Source organism: Dermacentor silvarum, chromosome 5, assembly GCF_013339745.2.
Source record: "Dermacentor silvarum isolate Dsil-2018 chromosome 5, BIME_Dsil_1.4, whole genome shotgun sequence".
NCBI lineage: Eukaryota > Metazoa > Arthropoda > Arachnida > Ixodida > Ixodidae > Dermacentor > Dermacentor silvarum.
The window spans coordinates 26748468-26770528 of NC_051158.1; the positions used below are offsets into that span (position 1 = coordinate 26748468).

General features: G+C 47.8%; 1 protein-coding gene across 1 annotated transcript; it reads left to right on the forward strand.

Moving 5' to 3' along the window:
- Nucleotides 1–1443: 1443 nt before the first annotated feature.
- LOC119453134 (FAD-dependent oxidoreductase domain-containing protein 2) lies at nucleotides 1444–21956 on the forward strand. The gene is made up of 11 exons (XM_037715137.2): nucleotides 1444–1530; nucleotides 6043–6139; nucleotides 7006–7201; nucleotides 9146–9312; nucleotides 10242–10654; nucleotides 11986–12204; nucleotides 13343–13509; nucleotides 15524–15689; nucleotides 19034–19284; nucleotides 20257–20392; nucleotides 21270–21956. Exons 2-11 carry the CDS (start codon nucleotides 6113–6115, stop codon nucleotides 21454–21456), a joined length of 1929 nt encoding a protein of 642 aa, XP_037571065.1. The 5' UTR covers nucleotides 1444–1530; nucleotides 6043–6112; the 3' UTR covers nucleotides 21457–21956.
- Nucleotides 21957–22061: the final 105 nt, after the last annotated feature.

Below are 22061 nucleotides of genomic sequence, written 5' to 3' on the forward strand. Positions count from 1 at the left end.
GAACTTCTTAATCGACGTCCTGATAATTAGGACAGTAATGCGCGAGTTAGATAACTGATTGCAATTACCTCTCATTGAACACTGTCAGAAAATAAAATCGGACAGTTTCGCCCGAAGTGTGATGCAATGAAAGCGTAGCAAGCTTTAGCTTCTAACCGCCACCCATCGCTGCAACTGTCAAGCAAAATAACGCGAACACAAGTAAATAACGACAAGGACAGCACCGCTCTCACGAATGTACTTGCGCTGACAGATACATTTTCCTTTCATTGCGATATCAATTATATGGACGGCGCATTTCCGCCGTCGTCGGCGTCGCCGTGACGTTCCGTATAAATTCCAAGTGCGATAACATCGTGGTCGCGCGCCGTATGCTGTGAGTGCGAGTGAAGGCGTGTGATGGTTAGCCGAGGATGGTGACTCGACCTCACGCGCGCAAGGGAGGAAGGCGGGGTAGCTTCGTGTGCGCCGCTTGGTTCGCTTTGAAGCGAGAAGCATCACGAAGGTCAATTCGCTCGCTGCTGCTGCCGCCGCCCTTCCTCACGCCAGCGTTTTGACAGCGAGTGTCCGCGTTTATCAGTGAGATGCGTTCATGTTTGCATGCCCGTGTGCGCGTGACACCATGCTTGTTAATTTAGTTAAGAAGCGAATGTTTGCAAGTTTATACGGCCGATAAAACGTCCACCTTTACTTCATATAGCTTATAATAATTTGCTATCGTAATCGATGCTTCGCCTTTCGGGCGAAACTGCGACTTTTTTTTTTAAGACGTTCCTTTTCCGAGATGCCAATTGCTGGAGTCAGTGCAATACTACTGGTGCGCTGGTCGCTCCTGTGGTCAGGGCAATCCATGTTGCACGCGCATGTGTTCGAGGAGTACAGATTTTTTGACTAGTTGGTTCGTTGCAGTAATTGAAGTCATAGCGCTGACTTGAAACGTGCAAGAAAGACGAAGTACGAAAGACAGGGCACGTCCTGTCGACTTTCTTGTCTGTGTCAATTCAGCGCTATGGCATCAATTATACTGCATGTATTCTCACCGCAATCGTTCCATAAAAGCTCTGTTCAACGTTGAAGGTTACTGACAAAGGCGGCCATTTCGATGTGGCAAATCAGCCGAGCTCAGTGTCCCAGGAATTACACGGCGCCAACGTCCGATAAGTATACGACTCGCACGCCCCAATTAACGAAATCATCGCCGTATCATAAGAGCCCGCGATGATCGGCGTTGTGTGCGGTCTCTGCACTTTCTTACACGTGCCGTCCTTGTGGGACATGTATAGGGTTTGAGAGATATTGCTCGCAAATACAATAGGTTAAAGACAAAAACAAAATACGAAGCGCGAGATATCACCGACACCTCCCTCGCGAGCTTTATGAAGCGAAAGAGAGATATACAACGCTGTCCGCGGTGAGCTTTATAACAAACGCCACGAATCGCAATGTTACAGCAGAGCGCCAACACAAGTAGGATTTGATTACTGCCTTCGACGGCTCGCGGGGGGCTATAGTCACCGTTGGCCTTTCAAGGTGAGTTACGCTGCCTCTTGCCGTGTACGCGCGTGAGAACCTAGCCACATTATAGTTGCATACTGCACTCAATGTTGCTCAGAATATACTACCTTTAAGAAAAGCTGAAAAAAAAATTGGGCAGATACACTTAAGATTGCTTACGTGTGGGAATTCGAAAGCAATATAGTCCCTTCGGTGAAACCTTTACTCAGCCAGATGGCTGCGACGTGACGTGTGCAATGACACACGCACTGGGTACACTTTTAATCAGCCGGAACCGTGGAGCCGCCGTGGCGTCGGGGAGGCGTGATCGTCTCGCACCCGGGTGGCCCGGGTTCGATTCCCACGCAGACCGAAATGTAGCAAATTTTCTTTGCGAAGCCATTAAGTTACTTCGTCTACAGGAAACTCCCTGACAAATTCGACGTCAGTCCGAGCATTGTTCGACGTTTATTTTACCCTTTGCGCCGTCGGCCATTTCTGGTACCATCGCTCGGTCACGCCGTCGACGACGCCGGATTTTCGCGTAATGGGGCATATATAATGCTTTCGCATTAAAAAAGAAAAAAAAACACTTCATTCTGGGGTTTTACGTGCCGAAACCAAAATACGATTATGAGGCACGCCGTAGTGGGGGACTCCGGACTGATTGTGACCATCCGGGGTTCCGTAACGTGCACCCCATGCATGGTACACGGGCGTCTCTGGTATTTCGCCTCCATGGAAATGGGGCCACCGTGGCCGAGATTCGTTCCCGCGACCTCGGGCTCGGCAGCGCAAGCCACTACTCCACGGCAGGTGGTATACGCTGTTATCGGAAGTATTCAAAGCCGGACGTCGTCCCTGTGTTTCGTCTAAAACTGTACTGTTCGGCTATAGTTATCGTTTTAGAGAGTTTTCGCTTGTCCTCAAACTAATTACCGTTTAAGCATTACCGAAAGTTACCGGAGCCGTGTACTGCAGATGGCGGTGATCTTTACTGGCATACTCTTTGAAACGGGGGCGGTGACAAATATTTAGTCACCTAGCCTACTTGATCTAATCAGGCTTTACTACACCTATATCGCAGCCCAGCATTTTGCCTATCTCTCCATTGATATTTTTATTCTCCATTAAAACCTTTATCTCTATATTGTGCAGTTACCTATGCCTGTAACGGACCCGGTCCTGCCAGTTTATTCCCTGCTTTTTTTTTTTCATCGACCAATACTCTAAACCATGCTTGCTTATCTCGACTGCTGACCGATTAATACTTCTGCCGATTTGAATCGCACGGCTTCTGGAAGGACGGTGGGCGTTACCTACGGGTTTCGCTAGGTGAATACCTTCGCATATTCCATAAAGATGTGCCGAGTCAGTCTCCAGATTTTTCGCTGCAGCATACACATGCCTCATGTGTTGGGAATACTTGCTCCGGCATGTTCTTGTCCTTATAGGCAATCATATCGGGCCTCAAATAGCGAGGCACTGCCCTTTGTGTTACCATGTATATTTTCCCTCCTGATTTATTTCTTGCCGTTTTTGCAAATCTCCATGGCATTTTTTTTTTGTGGGGGTAGGGGGGGGGGGGGGTATTTTCGTTCTCTCTTGATATATATCCTGTTCTTCATTCACTATTTTTTTTTCTGCGTACATTTTCTCTTCCAGTTCAGGCAGGCGTTATGACCCTCTGGTGGAAGTTGCCAGCGGCACTGTAAATTAATATACACCCTTAAAAGTGAGAAATGGTGTAAATCTGTGTATAACTCGCACCGTTACACCCAAAACAAAATAATATACAGCCTTAAAAGTGAAAAAGGGTGCAAACTTGTCTGTGACTCACACCCTTACGCCAATAACATGGGTGTTTGGATGTGAGGGAGTGAGTTATAAGCATACTGCATTCCTTGTCAATTTAAAGGGTGTACTGTATATACTTTTGTTTTGTGTGTGAAGGGTGTGAGTTACAGACAGATGTACACCCTTTTTCACTTTTAAGGGCGTATATTACTTTACACTGTACCTCTCTTCCTCTTTTCTGTGAATATTTTGATGCGTGCGGACCAAATAACAATAATAACCTTTCCTTCGTTCATGTATGCACCCAGGCAGGTGCTGTGTGGCAGTAGCAAAACTGGTAGCGACATACCATAGATTGGGACGCTTTGGCCGACTACAAAGCGCTTGACAAATTTGTTGTGTGTCCCGTGGATGTTCTCGTCAAAGGAAAATCATAAAATAAATACAAGTTACCAAATATATGCCGACGCTTCACACCAACAGCTAAGAAAAATAAGGGGAGGTCACTGGAGTATTAGCGTTTGTGTGCTCTGTGGTTAAACTGTGCGTCACAATAGGTGGTGTACAAATCCACGCCCCGTAGGGTGGCGCCCTCTGGATTTCAAATGCGGATCTTAAAGGCCATGTTTTTGCCGGTTGGATGCGACGGAAGCGATTTTTGGAAGCCGGTAACACGTCATAGACGTCGGGCTGCGCCGGGGGTTTGGTTACGGAGTGATTTGACGCATGAGCTCGTACGCGGAAAGCACTGACAAAATTGAAGTTGTGGTGACGGACCGCTTCCGTATCTTGTACGTGTCTTTTTTTTGTTAGACTATATACAGAACTTTTAAAGACTGTTTGTGCCTGACAGCACAATTTTATTCCTTGGACTAGGTTGCTCGAAGAGTCAGACATTGCTTGGATAATAAACCGAAATGCGTAATACATTAATTATCAAAAATTAAGAAGTTAAGTTTTTAACCAGTTATTTTATGGTATATATTGCAATGAACAAATTGTAGCCAGTGAGTTTGCAAGGCTTGCCAATTTCGAACGAATTTTGAGCGTGGTATCGGTTTCGAGATATACGCCGTCAAACTTGCAGAAAAATGTAACTGCTGTTCCAGTTACTTTTGGGACTGGAACGACATTGTAGTTCGTCGCACACCGTTTGCAAAGAATATCTCGGAGTGGTGTCATTCTGAGAACTTGTTCCGAGCAGATAATCGCCTTTCAAATTCACCGGCTACAATTCGTAGATTGCAATATATACCGCACTGTATTTAGTGAAACTTTGTTAATTAATCGATTATGCATTTCGATTTCTCGCGCATGTCAATGTCCGCCCTTCTTAGTAATCCAGCTCAAGGACTACAACTGCGCTATCTGTCACAGCTAGACACATATAGGCCCCGTGTGTCATCTAAAAATAAAATGCCCGGCATTGATTAGGCCCGCAACTTATCATAGCTAAACCACTGATAAAGAATGCAGCTAAAAAAAAGCGAAGTCGCATTCAACAGGGCGTAATAATAGTGCATATAGAGCAACGTTTCTACTCTTCGATGAACGCACGAGCGATAAGCCTGTTGCTTTTACACCCCGTCTTCGCTTCTCTCATATCTGTCGCGCGACGAACACAAGCAACAGACTTTGGGAGAACCCCGAATAGGCAACGTAAGTGCGACGCTCAGTTACGCAGAGCTGAGCCCTAAGCCTCGTTCGAAGAACAACGCTGGCTTAGCTCCCAACCGACGGGCACCGAAGAGGCGGCTTAAGGAGGATTTGCGAGACTGATTATACATTTACGCGTTAGGATTACGTCAGTCAATCTCTATCCGCCATAAGACCCGCCGCAACCAAATACAGACGGTTCGCACTACGATCAGACTTTCCGGAACGCGGAAGCAGATCGACCGGATGGAGGGCTTTGCGGATACAGTCTCGATGTGCGAATGTGGGGGCACCAATCAGGCGCGAGAAGTCGGATCACGTGTCCGCGCAGTGCCTAAACCGCGTGTAAACTATGCACGAACCGCGGCGCGAACCTCATCTTTAAGTTAAAGAGCATTGGGCGGAGCCACTTTCCGGACTTCTGGATCGGCCGCCGCAGCCACCACAAGCCGTCTGCTCGGAGGCGAAGCAGACGACATCGAGGCCTGCCACGAAGGTGTTGTACGCTTACTACCATACACCGACTGCACTTCACCTTAACCTTAAGCTCTCAACCTCATAAGTGGGATAGCTCATTTTTTATTTTTAGAGAAGTTATATTGAAGGTGCTGCGGAAGTAAGAGCAATGTATAGTTACAAATGCCGTAACGGTCGAATTCCGATATGCGTGTTCCTATTGGCGCGGCCGTCTGCTGACGTCACATGACCCGAATGTTTTGGTGGTTATGTGCGTCCTGTGAACATGGAGTTTCGAAGTAATTCTCTCGTTCTTGAGAAACCGTAATGACAGAACTCCGACATGCGTGTTCCTACTGGCTCAGCCGTGCTGACGTCATTTGACACTGATATCCCATGACGTTTACTGGTGAGAGTTGTGAAGTAGTTCCTTCATTATTGGGAACGCTTTCTACAAAGGTGAAGGTTTATGGAGGACGAGCAGGAAAGTTTTGCTAACCTCGACAATGCTTTATTGAAGTTGTTCTCACTCTACAAATTTGTTAGTTTTGTAGAATGACAAGCCTCTGACGAGCTTCTCATCGTAATGTTAGCAAGTGTCGGTCCTTTTACCCTGTCAATGTTCTTCGCCTGACGCAGGCCTGCAAACATCGCGTCCATTCGTGATCGAAGACAAAACCACCGAGTGTTTTGTTGAGGAGACATCAAGATGACAAACGCCGTGTTGACATCACGGGTAAGTGAAACAGCACCGCCTTTCGCGATCCTTGATTCTCTGTTTTTGGGTCAGAAACGTCGTGCAAGCCGTCCCATCACTCTCGTTAAGGGACTGACGCCACACAGAGAAATACGGGAAAGACATCCACGTTTGTTCAGAAGACACACGATCATCAATTTCCGAACCTACCCTATCCTCAGTATTCGATCGTGCCAGTGTACGCGAGTCCCCTTTCTGGGACGTACTTGTATAAGGTGGACGCAGTAGTAGTAGTAAATACAGCAAACCCGCGTTATAGAACGAAATCATCGGGATATGGAATAGAGTTCGTTATAAGCGGATACTTCGAAACAAAACACTGTCCTGGCACCTTTCGCATATGCTACTCCGAGCTGAAGCGTCCGTGGATTCCCCGTTCTGCACTTAGTACTAAGCGGAGTCTGGCGCCACTCCACTTTGAAAATAATCCGCTACTAACTGCAAGCGCTACAGTCTGGACAGCGTCGACCTTTAGGTAAGCGGATCCTTCGACATAAAGCGTAATAAATAATGCTACAATAACTTCTGAAGGCACAAAGCGACGAATATTAAGCAAATCCACGTACTGCACCCATCATTCCCATATAAACTGTACAATAATTGACACCCTTAAAGGTGAATAGGGCTTAAATCTGTGTAACTCACACCCTTGCATCCTAAAAGGGTGTAAGGGTGCGAGTTATGGACAGATTTACGCTCTAATTCATTTTTAAGGGTATTATTTTACAGTGTGCGGTGGATGAACGATCTCGGCGCTGAAGTTGCCTTTAGCAATTTTGTACGAAACTCCTATGCTGTAGTCAATGTAAAATAAACATGATGATGATTATGATTATGTCCAACAGCACTGCCGCCTGGCTGTGCTGGTCGCGACAGTCCTGTCGCTTGCGCTGGCCACCTCCGAAGAACAGCGAGGGTCTCAGGAGAAGAAAAAGTTCGACTATTGCGTCATCGGAGCCGGGCCGGCTGGCCTGCAGATGGCCTATTACCTCAAGAAGGCCGGAAGGGACTACATGGTCTTCGAGAAGAGCAACATGACAGGTATTTAAAGATGCGAGGCGCGTATAGGTGAGAATTCGACCCACAACTGGATACAGTCGAACGCCTTTATAGCCAAGTGCTTGGGCGATTCCGAAATCATTCGTTATACAGGTCACTTCGTTGTAAAGGTCGCGCGCCGCACAGCTCACAATGAAACCGGGGCAGAATTATTACTTCGTTATACGGGCAATTTCGTTGTAGAGGCGTTCATTGTAGAAGTGCTCGACTGTAGATCTTCCATGGCGCTTCTTCCCTGGGCTCGCTTCTGCATTGTTCTCGGAGTGCCGCCCGGCGAGCCTGTGATGCACATGAATGAATCTGTGTTGTTCTTCCCGCTTTATTTTATATTATCTCCCCTCCATCATGATTTAGCTCCTGTTTATCACTCACTATATTTTTTCTATGTATATACATACATACGCGGCGAGGTTCCTTGTAGAGCGCGCGGCGGGTAGTGTCACTTTTACAGCGAGAGCTGTTATGGGCTTCACTCAATTCTCTGGTCGATCGTTTTAATGTCCGCCGGTGTCGTCGCTGGAATTCTAAAATGATTTGCGGGAAAGTTAGAAAAAGGAAAGGACAATTCGCATTGTACCCCAGGGATTTTACGACCAACAGATTGCCAGTCCACGACCCTACTTCTCAGCTACTCTTCTTTTTATTATTATCAGATGGGAAACAAAACTGAAAATATTACAGAGCAAACATCGCCACACGTTCAAAACTCAGGCAAACACGCACATGTGTTCAACAAGTGCATCTAGTCGGGCGGGAAGTTCCTGCACTGTAAAATAATTTGCACCCTTAAAAATGAAAAAGGGTGTAAATGTGGTGCCTCTAGCAATTTTGCACGAAACTCCTATGCTGTAGTCAATGTAAAATAAACATGATGATCATGATCATGATGAACATGATGTAAATGAGACTCACACATTTACACCTTTTTGGATGTGAGGGTGTGATCTATATACATTTACACCCTTTTTCACTTCTAGGGCGTAAATTATTTTACAGTGTGCGCTGCGTACACGCTTCTCACATGAGCTACACTTTCACGATAGAAGGATGTTGCAGATCGCGGGCTGTCGGAATGGCGATCACACAGTCTCCCGAGGATGTATAGACCCAATACTATGAACATGTCAGAGGGAGGGCCACAAGTATTTCTTTTTTTGCATGATATTTATTACATTGAGTTAACATATCGCATATGCAAGCACTACACAGGCAAAAGCCCCAATACATCCCTGCTTAGATTCAAAAAGCACGATTTGTATAAGAGTAACAGTCAAAGAAAGCGAGCATACTTGCCTCTAAACGGGAGGCAACGACCGACAAATCGAGACTTACCAGGACGTACCTCCAGGAATATACTGATCCTGGAGAGCGCGATCGCTCCGGCAGCTCCCGTGATTGGCTAACGCCCACTCAACATTCGCGTATTAGATATAAATGACCGTCCGCGCCTTCTCAGTGTCTTAGCACGCTGCCTTCACAGTTGCGGAGGCGATCCTAAAACATCTTTTCCTCTTCCGCATGTTTTTTTCTGCCTGTCATCATTAGCCTTCTTCCAGCGTTCGGCTCCGTCTCATGTTTTACAGCAATGGCGCAGACGTTGTCTTGATTTCTGCAAGGACAGCGTGAGGCCGAACGAATACTGTTTTAGCAGAGACAAGTGGCCAAGTCCGCGGACAGGTAAACGAGGATCGAAGAAGCAGTCTTTTCACGTCACCTCCTCCGGGAGGCGCAACTTCCACAAACAATACGGCATACACTTTTTTTTTAATTCTTCGAAAGGAGATTGCTCGCTCGCATCTGCGAATGTTTACTTCGACAAACGCCGCAGGAAACAAGCACTTCCTGCACATTTTATCTCGCCAGTTATCACTTCAATGCTTCGCGTTACGGGCAAAACTGTAGTTGTATTTTTTTTTCTTCGTGCAGGTTACTTCTTCGGCATGTATCCGAAGCACCGCAGGCTGATCAGCATCAACAAGCTCTACACAGGTCAGCAGAACCCGGAGTACAACCTAAGGCACGACTGGAACTCCCTGCTCAGCGACGACCCCTCACTGCTCTTCAAACACTTCTCGAGGGACTACTTCCCGCACGTGAGTCTGCGTGAATTGAACAATTTTATTTCGTATCTAGGTATAATAACCCTCTACTGGAAGGGCAAATTCGGATGTCTGTACATGTGTGTTTCCGTGTCCTTGTGTGAGCGGTGTGCGCGTGTCTGTGTTGTGTATGTGTGTGTATGTGTTCGTGCTTCTGCGTGTGCTTTATTTTACAGTCATAGCTGCTATGAACAGTTCTGCTATAGATTGCAGAGATGTCGGCATTAGATGTAACGAAAACCCCAGCCGGAGGGTATAAAAATCTAAATCACGCCAACCGCACGTTATATGCTGGTATAGCGAACCTCGCAGTCGGAAAAGTACACAGAGTTATTCTGGGCTGCAGGGCCCTTGCACCACCCCCTGACGTCCGACAAGTCTCCCAGTGGAAACGGTGGTTCCAGGCGTGACGACCGTTTCCCTCGTCTGGCCACTTCCCCGCCTCTACCTTCCTGTGATACCCTTGAAACGATTTTAGGCGCGTGGAAGAAGAGAGAAACCATGCCAAACGTACCATAACATCACTCTTGAACATTCTATGTGAGACTGTCGTAGACGGTCGTCTCTATAGGACCTGTGGAAACAGGTCTTTTGAGAAGTGAATACAGTGCGAAATGTGTTTGCTTGATAAAGATTTGTGTGGACAAGACTACTCCTGCGTGTAGTGTGTCTAAAGCGCACATCCGCGTATTGGACAACGTGCATACAGTAGCTCATTGTACCATAACATAATCACCTGCCACGTGCCTCTCCCTGTATCTCCAACTTCTCCTTACACCAGTGAGGAGTAGCAGGCTAGAGAAACGCTCTCCAGGCCGACCTCTCCTCCATCATCTTTATTAATATCCACTCCTTTCTTCAATAAGGTGTCTTTCTTCAATAAGGGCGCATGCATCAATTCCCTCTCGCGCTGTATCTCTCAGGCGGACACCATGGTCAAGTACCTCGACGAGTACCGGCGCAAGCTCGGCCTCAGCGTCCAGTTCGACAGCGAGGCTCGCAACATTCGCCGGCTGCCCAAGGAGACGCCGACGGGCCACAGGTTCCAGTTCGAAGACCAGCGCGGGGACACCTACTCGTGCAAGTATATGCTCATGGCCAACGGCATGTCCAAGCCGAACCAGCCGTACTTCGAGGGTCACAAGATGACCGTGGGCTACGAGGAGGTGTCCACAGACTTGGCCGACTTCGAGGCCAAGACGGTGCTCATCCTGGGCCGCGGCAACTCGGCCTTCGAGACCGCGAATCACGTGGCCGGCGTCGCCAACTACGTCCACCTGCTGGCCAGCTCGCCCCCGCGATTCGCCTGGAGCACACACTACGTGGGAGACCTGAGGTATAACGTCGGCCTCGAGGCAGATAGGGCGTACATGTGGTCACGTACGGGACTATACACAAGGACAGTGCGTTGTCGAGCTATGTACGCCGACGAGAAGCGCAGAAAATTGATGAACGTGGGACCTAGCTGTTAGCTGGCACTCATTAAGCCTTAGATGGCTCGTGGGTCGAAAACTTGACCGTCCGGAAAATTCAATGGCACCAAAATTCATTCAGCCTATTAAGGCACTCGAATCCACGGCCTTTGGTGTTACTTAAAGAGAAGTTAATTATGGCACCGCTTATGAAGAACGAGTTAATTAGGCACTCGAACTCACGATCTTTAGTGGGATAAAACAATAGGAAGTAACAACGCATTCGAATGAGAATGTCAAGCTATTTAATGAATGTCTCGTGAGCGGGCATGCTTTCGCCTTTATCCTCTTTACGGTATGCTAAGGTGACTTACAACTCTTTAGCTCCAAAATCTCGAGAGAGAGACACAAATCACGACAAACATGTCCCTGTCTCGAAATGTTTGTGCTAAATTGCTTTAGCTAACATGTCATATACAACTACATGCCCTTCTGAAGGTGCGGTTGCGAACGGTACAAGTACGAACACACAACAACACGGTCATCAGTCTTTGGTGCAGCACGAAGAAGACTTGCAAAACACGGCGCGATAAGGACAATAAGGAAGAGAACACGCCAGAAGGAAATCTGAAAAAAAATGGGGGATGAGGGTTGAGGTGGACGGACAATATGATGTCCTCGCGCGAGATATTGGCTGAAACACGTGGTCGGTGACAATCCGGAACTATATGTAGGGTCGAGGACCAAGATGTGTCCTTCCCGCGTCTTTCGCGCGCAGTGAGCGCAACTGGTATGGAGACAGTGACACTGACTGGGGAATACGTTGCCACGTACGCGTTTGGTTTCCTCTCGGGAAGTCCCGTTCATGTCACACACGTCTCTTTGGCGTCACACGCCTTCTTTCTGCTTCAGTCTTACGCCTGACCTTTTTTTTTAAATTTACGCTTCCGCCAATGAGAGAGGAGTGGCTCCGACGGACGAACAAGTCACGTGGTCACAGAGACAGACCGCGCCGGTGTTCGGTCTATAATAGCACCGCGAGTCGAGGCGCTGCCAGTCGGTGCGGTGAGTTCTGTCGTGCGCTCCGATGGGCGATCCTTCGACTTCGACTTCTGAGTCAGTAGCTGCGCCCGGCTCCTTTGGACGTCCACGCGAGTACGCGAACGAGGACGTCGCAGTGATCTTGCATTCATCCACGTAGGGATACCTAAGTGCCCTTGAAATGTTTTCTATACCGTGCTACGCACGCACGCAGGGCCGTGAACAACGAGCTGCTGGACCACTACCAGCTCAAGTCGCTGGACGGCTTGCTCGAGGCCAACCTGAACATCCTGCAGCTGGTGCGAACGCAGTCCGGCCGGATGGCGCTGCAGCTGCGCAATGACAGCGCCTTCAACTACGTGCCGCCTGAGGACGAGTACGACGTGGTCATACGCTGCCTTGGCTTCACGTACAACGACGACATGTTCTCGCCGTGAGTGCACCGGACGGCGACGACCACGAAGCCGACACAGCAGCACAACGCGTTCAGAACAAATATGTTTCTGCGCAGACGTAACACAGAACGATATTTTAAAGCGATAGCTTGAAGGGCCCCCGTTGCGCAGTGAGCACGATGTTGCTGGCGTTGACCGTGCCTCGGTTCCTTGCAGCAGCACCAGATGGCGCTGGCCTCTGCGCATCCGCGACAGTGGCGGTGCTGGCCGTGCGGGGGAAAGAAAAAAAAAAGAACCAGAAAGCTCGCCTTCGAGCATAACGTTCGCCTTAAGTGTTTCCCGGTAAAGATTACGGTTGCATAAGCTGCAGTTGTCTGGAATGTCTGAGAAGCAGTCAGGGACCCTTTGATGATATCGCGTTTTAATCTAAAAGGCGAAGCTTAAGCGTCTCCCAAGCTTTTTTTTTTTTCTATGCTAGCCGGTTCGTCAATAAGAGAACGCTCTGTAGGCTATATGTATTGCAATAAAGCTAAAGGATCCGCTTCTGCAACATGCTAACCTAGACCGTAGGATGGTCGGCTTGTAAAGACGATGTCTTTCCATGACGAACTCTTGAAAGACTATAGCTTGAAGCTGTCCACGCTCAAGTGGAACGCCACGCACTATGTTGGTCGCATCAGCTATGTGCAGGCCGCAAGTCTGAACTGCCGTATCCATGCCTCGACCGGCTGCGAAAATTGCCACCTAGCTTTCTCGCCCCCCCCCCCCCCCCCGCCCCCGGAAAACTTCTAGAATAGCTTCGAAACTGCGCTAGATTATCTTCGATTAACTGAGCAGCAAAGGCTCAGCTTAGCGTATTGTGAAGAGGTGCGCTTAGAAGGTAAGGACAGAGTGACGTGTTTTTGTGCGCCTCACTCTGTAATTATCTTCCCAAGCGCACCACAGCACAGTATGAATTACGAACTCGCCAAAGAAGCAGCTATAGCTAATGGCATGTTCGAGAGCGTGAGGCCAAAAGTCTATCGGGGCTTACACAGAACGACTGAGCAAGTTGATGTTGGTATAGGGATTCATGTTGGTAGATTCAAGGGTGCCGGTGCTGTTTGGGAACAGCCTCGCAATTTTTGTAAGCTCGAAGCCCGAAAAGCGCCTCACACGACTTACTTGCGTGCGCAGGTGCACGAAGCCTGAGCGCGCTACGGGACGGAAGGCCAAGTTCCCTCTCATCAACCGCGACTACGAGTCCGCCAACGTACCGGACCTGTACTTCGTCGGCTCCACGGCGCACTCCCTGGACTTCAGGGAGACCGCCGGGGGATTCATCCACGGCTTCAGATACACATGTACGGTTCCGAGAAACAAATCAAGAACTAAACTTTCAGATCCTGTGCGAGCATTTTGAGCTGCATACGAGTGTCTTTTAGACAGCTAAAGAGCCTCACCTCGCATTTTGTCATCGCGACGTTGGCTTATTAGCGAAACCTTAAATCTCTAAAAGCAGCCGTCGCGAGGCAGCGGCGGCGAACTGGAACTTTGACACATGCACAGTGCTCGACAAATGAAACGCGACACTCAAACCGCATGGCGGCCGCTGGTCTTTTTTTTTTTTTTGCGCCGCCTGGTGAGTGCTGAGTGATCGCTAAGGGGCATTATGACGTCATAGTGAAAATGCGACAGCTCCGTGTCCCCAGCGCCTACCGCTGGCGCCAAAAGTGACGGCAGCCACGCGCTCCGAGTATCGTTTCAATCGCTAATAGCACAGACCAGTTGCTTCAATCATTGATCTTAGTAGAGGTCAGTGGCTTCAATCCGCTGTGCACTGCCATATATGTTGTCACTAGTGGTTTCTAACGGCATCCCCTTTGTGCCGTAGTGGCGGCAAATACTCGCCTATCCTGTATGATCTACTTACGTGTTACAATATCGTAATTAAGCGCTCTGCCTTATCTCGTAAAGTTACCTATACGTTGCGACGATACCGCTAATGATGATGATTTATCGGCATCCCTTTCGGAACGGGGTGGTGACAAACAGTCACATAGCTTAGTTGAACTAATCAAGTAATCTGTTAAGCATCTATAAGTCTAAAATTGTGTCCATGTGTCCCTAATCTTTTCTCTCTTCCTTAAAACGTCTATATCTACCTTGTATAGTTATCGATGTCTGTACCGGATCCGGACCTATCAATATCTTCCCTGCTTCCTTTTCCACCAGTACCCTAAACTTCTCTTGCTTATCTCAACTGCTGACCGGTAAATGCTTCCATCCGCTTTAAGTCACAAGTTGAACAGAGGTGACATCTGGCGTGAATTGCAGGCAGTTTAAACCCAAGCAGGCTTGAGCCTTCCGCGGTGGCAACCTAAGCAATGAGTACAAGCTGCGCCCATAAAACCTATTTGAAGCTGCCCCCTGCACATATCGGTGATGCTCCAAAACGTAGACGCCGAAGTGAAAGTTCGTCCGTACTATGACGTCACGGAAATGAGCGAATGAGCGAGGAAATGTAGGCTGGCAGATCTACAAATTATTATTATTATTTTTTTGAATTGTACAGCTGTGTACCGGTCACTGCATTCTTAGGGTGTCATTGACGATAGACTCATCAACGTGTGAAGTGTTAGGAAGGCTAATAAGAAACACTAAAGAGAAAAAAAATCCATTCTCATTCATAAACTCCATTCATAAATAACCTTCCTACAATACCTAAAAAGGTAATTCTTGCATTCATAGTAGGCTTGGTAAAAGTTAGAAAAGACGCAAGAATGAAGGATGGGCGATGACGTCGCCTCAAAGTTCCTGCATCCAGCTCGCCGTGACGTCATGTGCCGCTCGGGCATAGTTCACTTTTTAACAGTAAAGATGGAGCACACTGTATTCTAAAAGAGCCGAAAGAGTGAACTTAATTGGCAAGTACGATGAAATTTTACTGGGTGACAACGGTCCAAACACACAAAAAATGCCTTGAAATCTGTGCCGTCACACTGACATGCAGGCGCTGGGGTTTCAGCGCGAAATTTAAAAAAAAATTAAAATTTCGTCTTCATTGTCACTTCTAATAATCAGCCTATTACCTTGAAATTAAAGCAAATAGAGTTTTGAAATAATAGTTTATCAGTCTAAACCTAGTTTAGTGTTTATCTTTAGTGCCCTCTTAAAGGTTGGCCCTTTCTACCGGGTGGTCACACAGGCCACCCTTGCCATCACAGTGATATTTGTCAATCTGATTCATGCCCTGACAGGTTTCTTCCGTCACTACTCTCCTACTAATCGTCTTACTTTCTTCGAGCTTATCTCTACGATCTGTAGTTGCGTACAGCATCGCAGAGAGATGACGTCACCGCGAATCTATATGCGCAGCGCGCGCCCTCCACCAGCTGCTGGAATGGAAGAACCACGGCGTGCCCTGGCCCAGCGAGCGACGACCCCTGGCGCAGCTGGTGGACGCCATCTTGACGCGGGTCAACGAGGCATCGGGCATCTACCAGATGCACCATTTCCTCGGCGACGTCGTCATCATCGATCGGTATACACGACGCGCGAATAGACTTTCCGCAATACAGATCGCAGATCCACTGTCAGTATACCAGCGTTAGCTATAGATCTTCTTTGCTCCGTACTGCAGGGAGGCAACCTGGGACAAATTAAGGTCTCGGGCTCCGAAGTCCAGGAGGACAGATGGATATTCTGAACGTCTCCTTTGGGAATGACGTAGTGGACGATGCCACCAAGAGATGTTATTATAATGCGAAACATTCTCGGCGAGTTCAACCCAGTTTTCTGTAACGGGTATATCTAGCCTCTTTCGCGAAACACGAAACCGCTCTACAAGTTCGGCTTATGTAAACTTCCCGTGACACCTAAGCCTTGAGATCTTAATTTTGTATAAAGGACCCGTACATAGGAATCGCAACTGTCGGTGGGCTGAAAGAAGAGTATTAATTTTAGATTGATTTACGTCGAAATAACAACAACAAAAAGACAGCTAAAGAGCACGCACTTGACTGAGGGAAAGGGCCAATGGAGTGTTGTCGCGCGTCGTTTAATGCCGGACATCTTGTATACGCAAAAATAGGTGAGGCGTAAACTCGTAAAGGCTCACGGGAAACGTCGTCTGCTCAGCGCTTCCGGTTCAACCGCTGACGGTTCCGGCACACGATTCTCCGTTCGCGGGGCCGGTCGCGCTTGCTCTCTGTGCACTTTCATCACAAAGTATCACCCACGCTGCAAATATCTAGAGCCCGTGACGTACGCATCGATGACTGACCATTATATCTGAGCATAGGCAGTCATTTAAAATATTTTTTTCTACCCGAATTGACCGAACACGTGAATTAGGTATGCGTGCTGTCACAGTCGCGGGTTTATCTTGAATGACGAATCGCACTTTTTTGTTCTAAAGTGAATTCTGTTCGTGCCAACGACAGAACCCACCACAGCTTCACTGGATTCCATCTGCACGGTAGTGTAATAGGGATCTGATTTTTTTTTACTTGTTACATCTAAGTTTCAATAGGCTGATTTGATCAAACATGCATGGTTTAGTAGTGGAGGCGTTAGAGGCGGGCAGGCGGTTCCAATCAATAGCTTTTTCTTGGCACGAATGTCTTGGAACAACATTTAAGCGAATAACTTGCATAGTATAGCGACCTTAATTTAGTGCTAGATGCATGCAAGATGAGCAAGGTGTAGTGGAATGATTTAAAAAGCGTAGACCGTAATTTTGCTCGTATGTTTTGTGAAAGGTGCACAAGACGAGAAACATTAGCCTAACGATCACAAAGCTGCAATATTACTTATAAAGAGACGTCGAAAGCATATTAAGACAGACTCAAGCGTGCGCGGAAGTCAACTGCAGTCGACAAACGCTTCTAGCATACCTTGCGTTTCATATCTTACACAACTATCACAAAGTGTCCCAAACACAAGGGTTATACTGCAGCTTGGATCGCGTTAAAATGTGTGATAAATTTCTGTACACTTTTATAACGAATGTTTTGGTGAAGTTGCAGAAAGAGATACTACGTTAAAATATCGTTAAACCATGCTGATCGCGTCGTTAACGTTTGGTTATTAAACATGTTCCATGAAATATTATCAGTAACGTGGACAGCAAGTTATCGTAGAAAACAACACATGCATGATAAACGTCGCAAAACCTATAAAGGTTCGCTGTAAAATGATATAAAATTCCTTGTGTGTCATACCAACTGGTCCAAGCATCTACGTTATCAGTGGCATAAAAGTTCGAAAAGCTACACGTGTGTGGGTATCTTTTTTTTTTTTTAAAGTAAAGCCAAGTTTCTTAGCTGTGCGCGCTTGCTCAACGCGATTTATCAAGGACTACGATCAAAGGCAAACACGTTAGTGTATACGACGGGCTCTAGCCCAAATCTGATATTCACCATTGAAATGTTACAAGATCACTCCCATTGTTGATCCGAACATAATTCACTTAAGAACAAGGAAGTGTGATTCGTCATTCAAGATAAACCCGCGACTGTGACAGCACGCATACCTAATTCACGTGTTCTGTCAATTCGGCTAGAAAAAAAATATTTTAAATGACTGCCTAAGCTCAGATATAATGGTCAGTCATCGATGCGTACGTCACGGGCTCTAGATATTTGCAGCGTGGGCGATACTTTATGATGAAAGTGCACAGAGAGCAAACGCGACCGGCCCCGCGAACGGAAAATTGCGCGCCGGAACCGTCAGCGGTTGAGCCGGAAGCGCCGAGCAGACGACGTTTCCCATGAGCCTTTACGAGTTTACGCCTCACCTATTTCCAGAGGGGGCACCTGTCACGTGGTCCCTTCCCCCTCCCCACATCCCTGGCTAGACCACTGCGGGAAGGCAGCGGGGGAGGGAGGGGGGCAGCTTCTACTCTGCCAACAACTGTGCTTGTACTTTGCCCGGCTGCGGCGGTCGCCCGCACCGTATCTTAAAAGCGATCTCCACACGTATCTGACCTTTGTATGCGCTGTGCATTTTCGCCGCTCAGCTTCCGTTGAAACGATAGACCGCACAAACCTTCGCTCGCTGCGGCGGCTGCGCTTGCTGCCAGCGTTTTGACAGTGGTTGTCTGCGGTCATTGAGTGTGATATATTCATGTTTGCTTGTGCGCGCTCACACCACGCTTGTTAATTTAGTTAGTAAGCGAATGTGTCCAAGTTTATGCAGCCGATAGAACTACTATCCCTACTCCGAATAGCTCTCTACTAATTTGCTATCGCCATTGATGCTTCGCCAATCGGGCGAAACTGTGGCATTTTTTTTTGTGACACTAGATTCGTGGTACGACGTACTTTATTAGTGAGACTATTCTATGATCAGTTAGAAAAGTGTTTCAGGGCGCCTTATAGAGCTTTTAAAGTTTCTCTCTCATCCTCGAAGTTTTGCACTGGACCAAAGCCCACTACACTCGCGGGCAGCTTTCTGTGGCTATGAAGGAAAAGCTACGGAGGCAAAGCGCGCACAAGTGAGATGCGCTTCTGAAAAGATCGAGTGCCGCGTCTTAATCCACGTTGGTTTAGGCTGGGGAAGAGAGAACATAAACACCTTATTAGCAGCAATAGTTAAATAAGACAGAACACACCAGTGAGCGCAAAAGTTACTTATTTTGCGGCTTTTCCCTTCCGCCTCAGGGCAAACAAAGACACCGTCGCACGTGGCAAGCAGCGTCGATTCAGCGTACGTTCCGAGCAACCAAAAGCACTACTGTCAAACGCTGCCGAACTACTTGGCGCGGTAACACATGTTGCAGCACCCACGGCTCCGTACTCTTCATAGCCACAGAACGTTTGTCCGCGAGTCTAGTCAACTCCCGCAAACTATAGTCGATCCGGCCTCCTCTCTGACCGTGTCCAGGAACAAGCTGGAGTTCGAGTACCTTCAGGAGTTCCCGTTGACGCTGCTGCCGCAGTTCGAAGAGAAGACGGGTCGCAATGTGGATGGGAAGGAGGTGATCGTGGTGGCGCTTCGCTATCACCCGGACTTCTCGGGACCCCGGCTGGACACCTTCCACTCTCAGCGTTCGACCGACGACGTGGAGAAGGCGCACCTGTCAAACTTCCTGCACCCGGTCATCTACTACTACAACCGCCTCGCCCAAGCACCCGGTGAGCCACGCGATGACGCGTTTTCAGGCACACGCGGAGTATAATGAGACGAGAATGAGTTTTATAGCCTGTGAACGTCATCCAGCATCTTCGGAAGAGCGCTTAAACAACGGGACGTACGGAAAGGTGACGCACGTGACAGTGCTGTCGTATGCATACCTGCCAACCTATGTACATACATTCTGCGGTATAGAAGCTACATAAACAAGGATAAAGTGCTTCAGAAATACTGGGCCGTGTTCCGATAGGTAGATCTACAGTCAAACCTCGATATAACGAACACGGATATAACGAAGTAAAAATAAAAATTTATCGCCAGTATTATTGTGTAGCGAATATATGCTTATAACGAATATCGGATACAACGATATAACGAATGTATTTTCGTGCCAGATACGTCTTCGTTATAACGAGGTCCAACTGTATCTTTGCCTTTGACAAATATAGGCCCACCTATATGTAGCGCGCCGTAGTGGGAGACTCCGGATTACTTTTGACCACCTGGGCTTCCTTTAGGTGCCCCTTTTATGGGTGTATAAATGGTGTTTGATCGCCCCATTGCGAACAGGTACCCTCACATTTAAGGGCTAAGATCGAATCGTTGCTGGGGACCAATGAAAGTATCTTGCTTGCCAAATTTTTGCGGCAATTAAGTAAATTAAGATGATAGCTGCGTGGAATGACACGAAAAGTGCATGAAATGAACTTTCTAAGCTATGACTGCCAAATTCTCTTGTAGATATTTCTGTGCTCCCTAGGCTGCCATAATTATTAGTTTTCAACTACGCCTTTTCTCATCGCACGTCCAGAGTGCACTATAAGCATTTTAAAGTCCTAACGGTACGTATGTCACCCATGGGACAAGCCAACACCCTTAGGGCGTAAATGTTTTTATAGTGTAGTCTACCCGTGGAGCTTAACAAGTTTTTTTTATAGTGTCCGTTCAAACTGTGTTTTGCTTTCGATGTGCAGCGGGTGAACGTATAGAAGAGATCGAGAACCGCCATGGCAACCCTAGCGCTCCGGTACCCGACAGGATTCACCACATGCTCGAAGACTTCCTGACGCGCTGGACGTCACCGCACCTGCACGTCGAGCCACTACGAAAGTACGTCTATGCAGTTTACGCCTTTGCGCGATGTCAACTCAAGCATTCGGTGCGAGCTGCGCCCACAAAACCGCATTACTCGCTATGCATCCGCATTCCAAAACATAGTTCCCGAAGTTGCGCCAATATCGAAGTTCACCTCTGCCATGACGTCCCGGAAATGAGTCATTGGCTGACGCATTCACGTAAATTCTAGGAGATGACATGGAAATTGAAAAGGTAGAAGAAAGCTTAAACAATAATTCTTTGTCTCGAATGAGTATAAGTGGAGTTCCCAAGGAATATACTTTACCAGGCTGAACTGATATAATGTTGCTAAAGAACCACGAGCAGTTTAGTTGCCATTAAATTTCCCGCTCTTCATTTCCTGCCGTAAATGAACAACCCAGACCTCCAGAAGATATAATAAGTGCTGACAAATTTCAGCACGCACAAAGTATCATTCTATAAGCGATTTTATGCGAGCCAGTTTCGATTTTGTTTCCCGGGAAATGTATGGAGGGGAGGGGGGTGTGTGCCGGGAATCCCTCGCTCTCACATACTTTCTTTTGCAATTGTGAAACCCAGGCCTAACTTACTATATTAGAGAAGGGTTAACCAGCAGGAGTGACCCAATTAAATTATGGGATTTTACGTGCCAAAACCACGATCTGATTATGAGGCGCGCCGTAGTGGGGGACTCCGGAATAATCTGGACCACCTGGGGTTCTTTAACGTGCACCTAAATCTAAGTGCACGGGTGTTCTCGCATTTCTCCCCCATCGAAATGCAGCCGCCGTAGCAGCAGTAACCCCTCCACTATACAATGAGGGGACGCTTCCATAACCTGACAGACACGCACGCGCAGAAATGCACATGCTGCGAAATCCTCGCGCAGGTTCCTGGAGTCGTGCCTGGGCGTAGATCTGCGTCGCTACCGAAGCACAGAGTGCTTCGCCAAGCTACTGGAGGGGGCAGCGGCGGATGTGACGTCACCCCTGCCACTCAGTTGCGTGCAGCGGCCCGAGTTCGAGACCAGCCACTTCCTGCACCCCGAGCATGGCGACACCTTTGCACAGAACTAGGTCGACCAGGCTGCTGCAGGACCACAGTAGGAAGCCCAGAGCAGGGGAGAATTCTGTAAGTGTCCATCCAGTGGATACGTCTATTTAGTCTGCTGCTGAAGTGCTGATTGGCTGGCGGCGTCTGGATCCTTTCACCCCAGCCCAGCCAACCGGAACTTCAGCACCAGACGAAATAGACATGTCCACTGGATGGACACTTACAGAATGCCACCCCAGCTCTGTATGCGTATGAATGTTTTACCCGCAATTCCATTTCCCTAACCTTGGACCCAGCAAGCATGTTTCACATTCCCACGCCCATGTTTGTCGGGTATACATCGCTCGGCATTGGCCGAAATATGTAAAGAGGGGAGAGGGTTATCCTATTATTTAAGTTCCTCATTCACGCGCCCACCAGAGATACGCATGATGTAAATCAGTGCATATTCCATGTGAACAAGTTGCTTTTCTGTATAAATCAGTGTTGTAATGCCGTATTTGTGTGCATTATTTCGCCGGCATCGCTACAGGTTTTGTGTCTTTGTCGGCTTCAGATCAGAGCTTCTAAGGCCAACTGCAATGCAATTTTACTTTGGATAAATTTGTTATAAAAGAGTAGCATATAC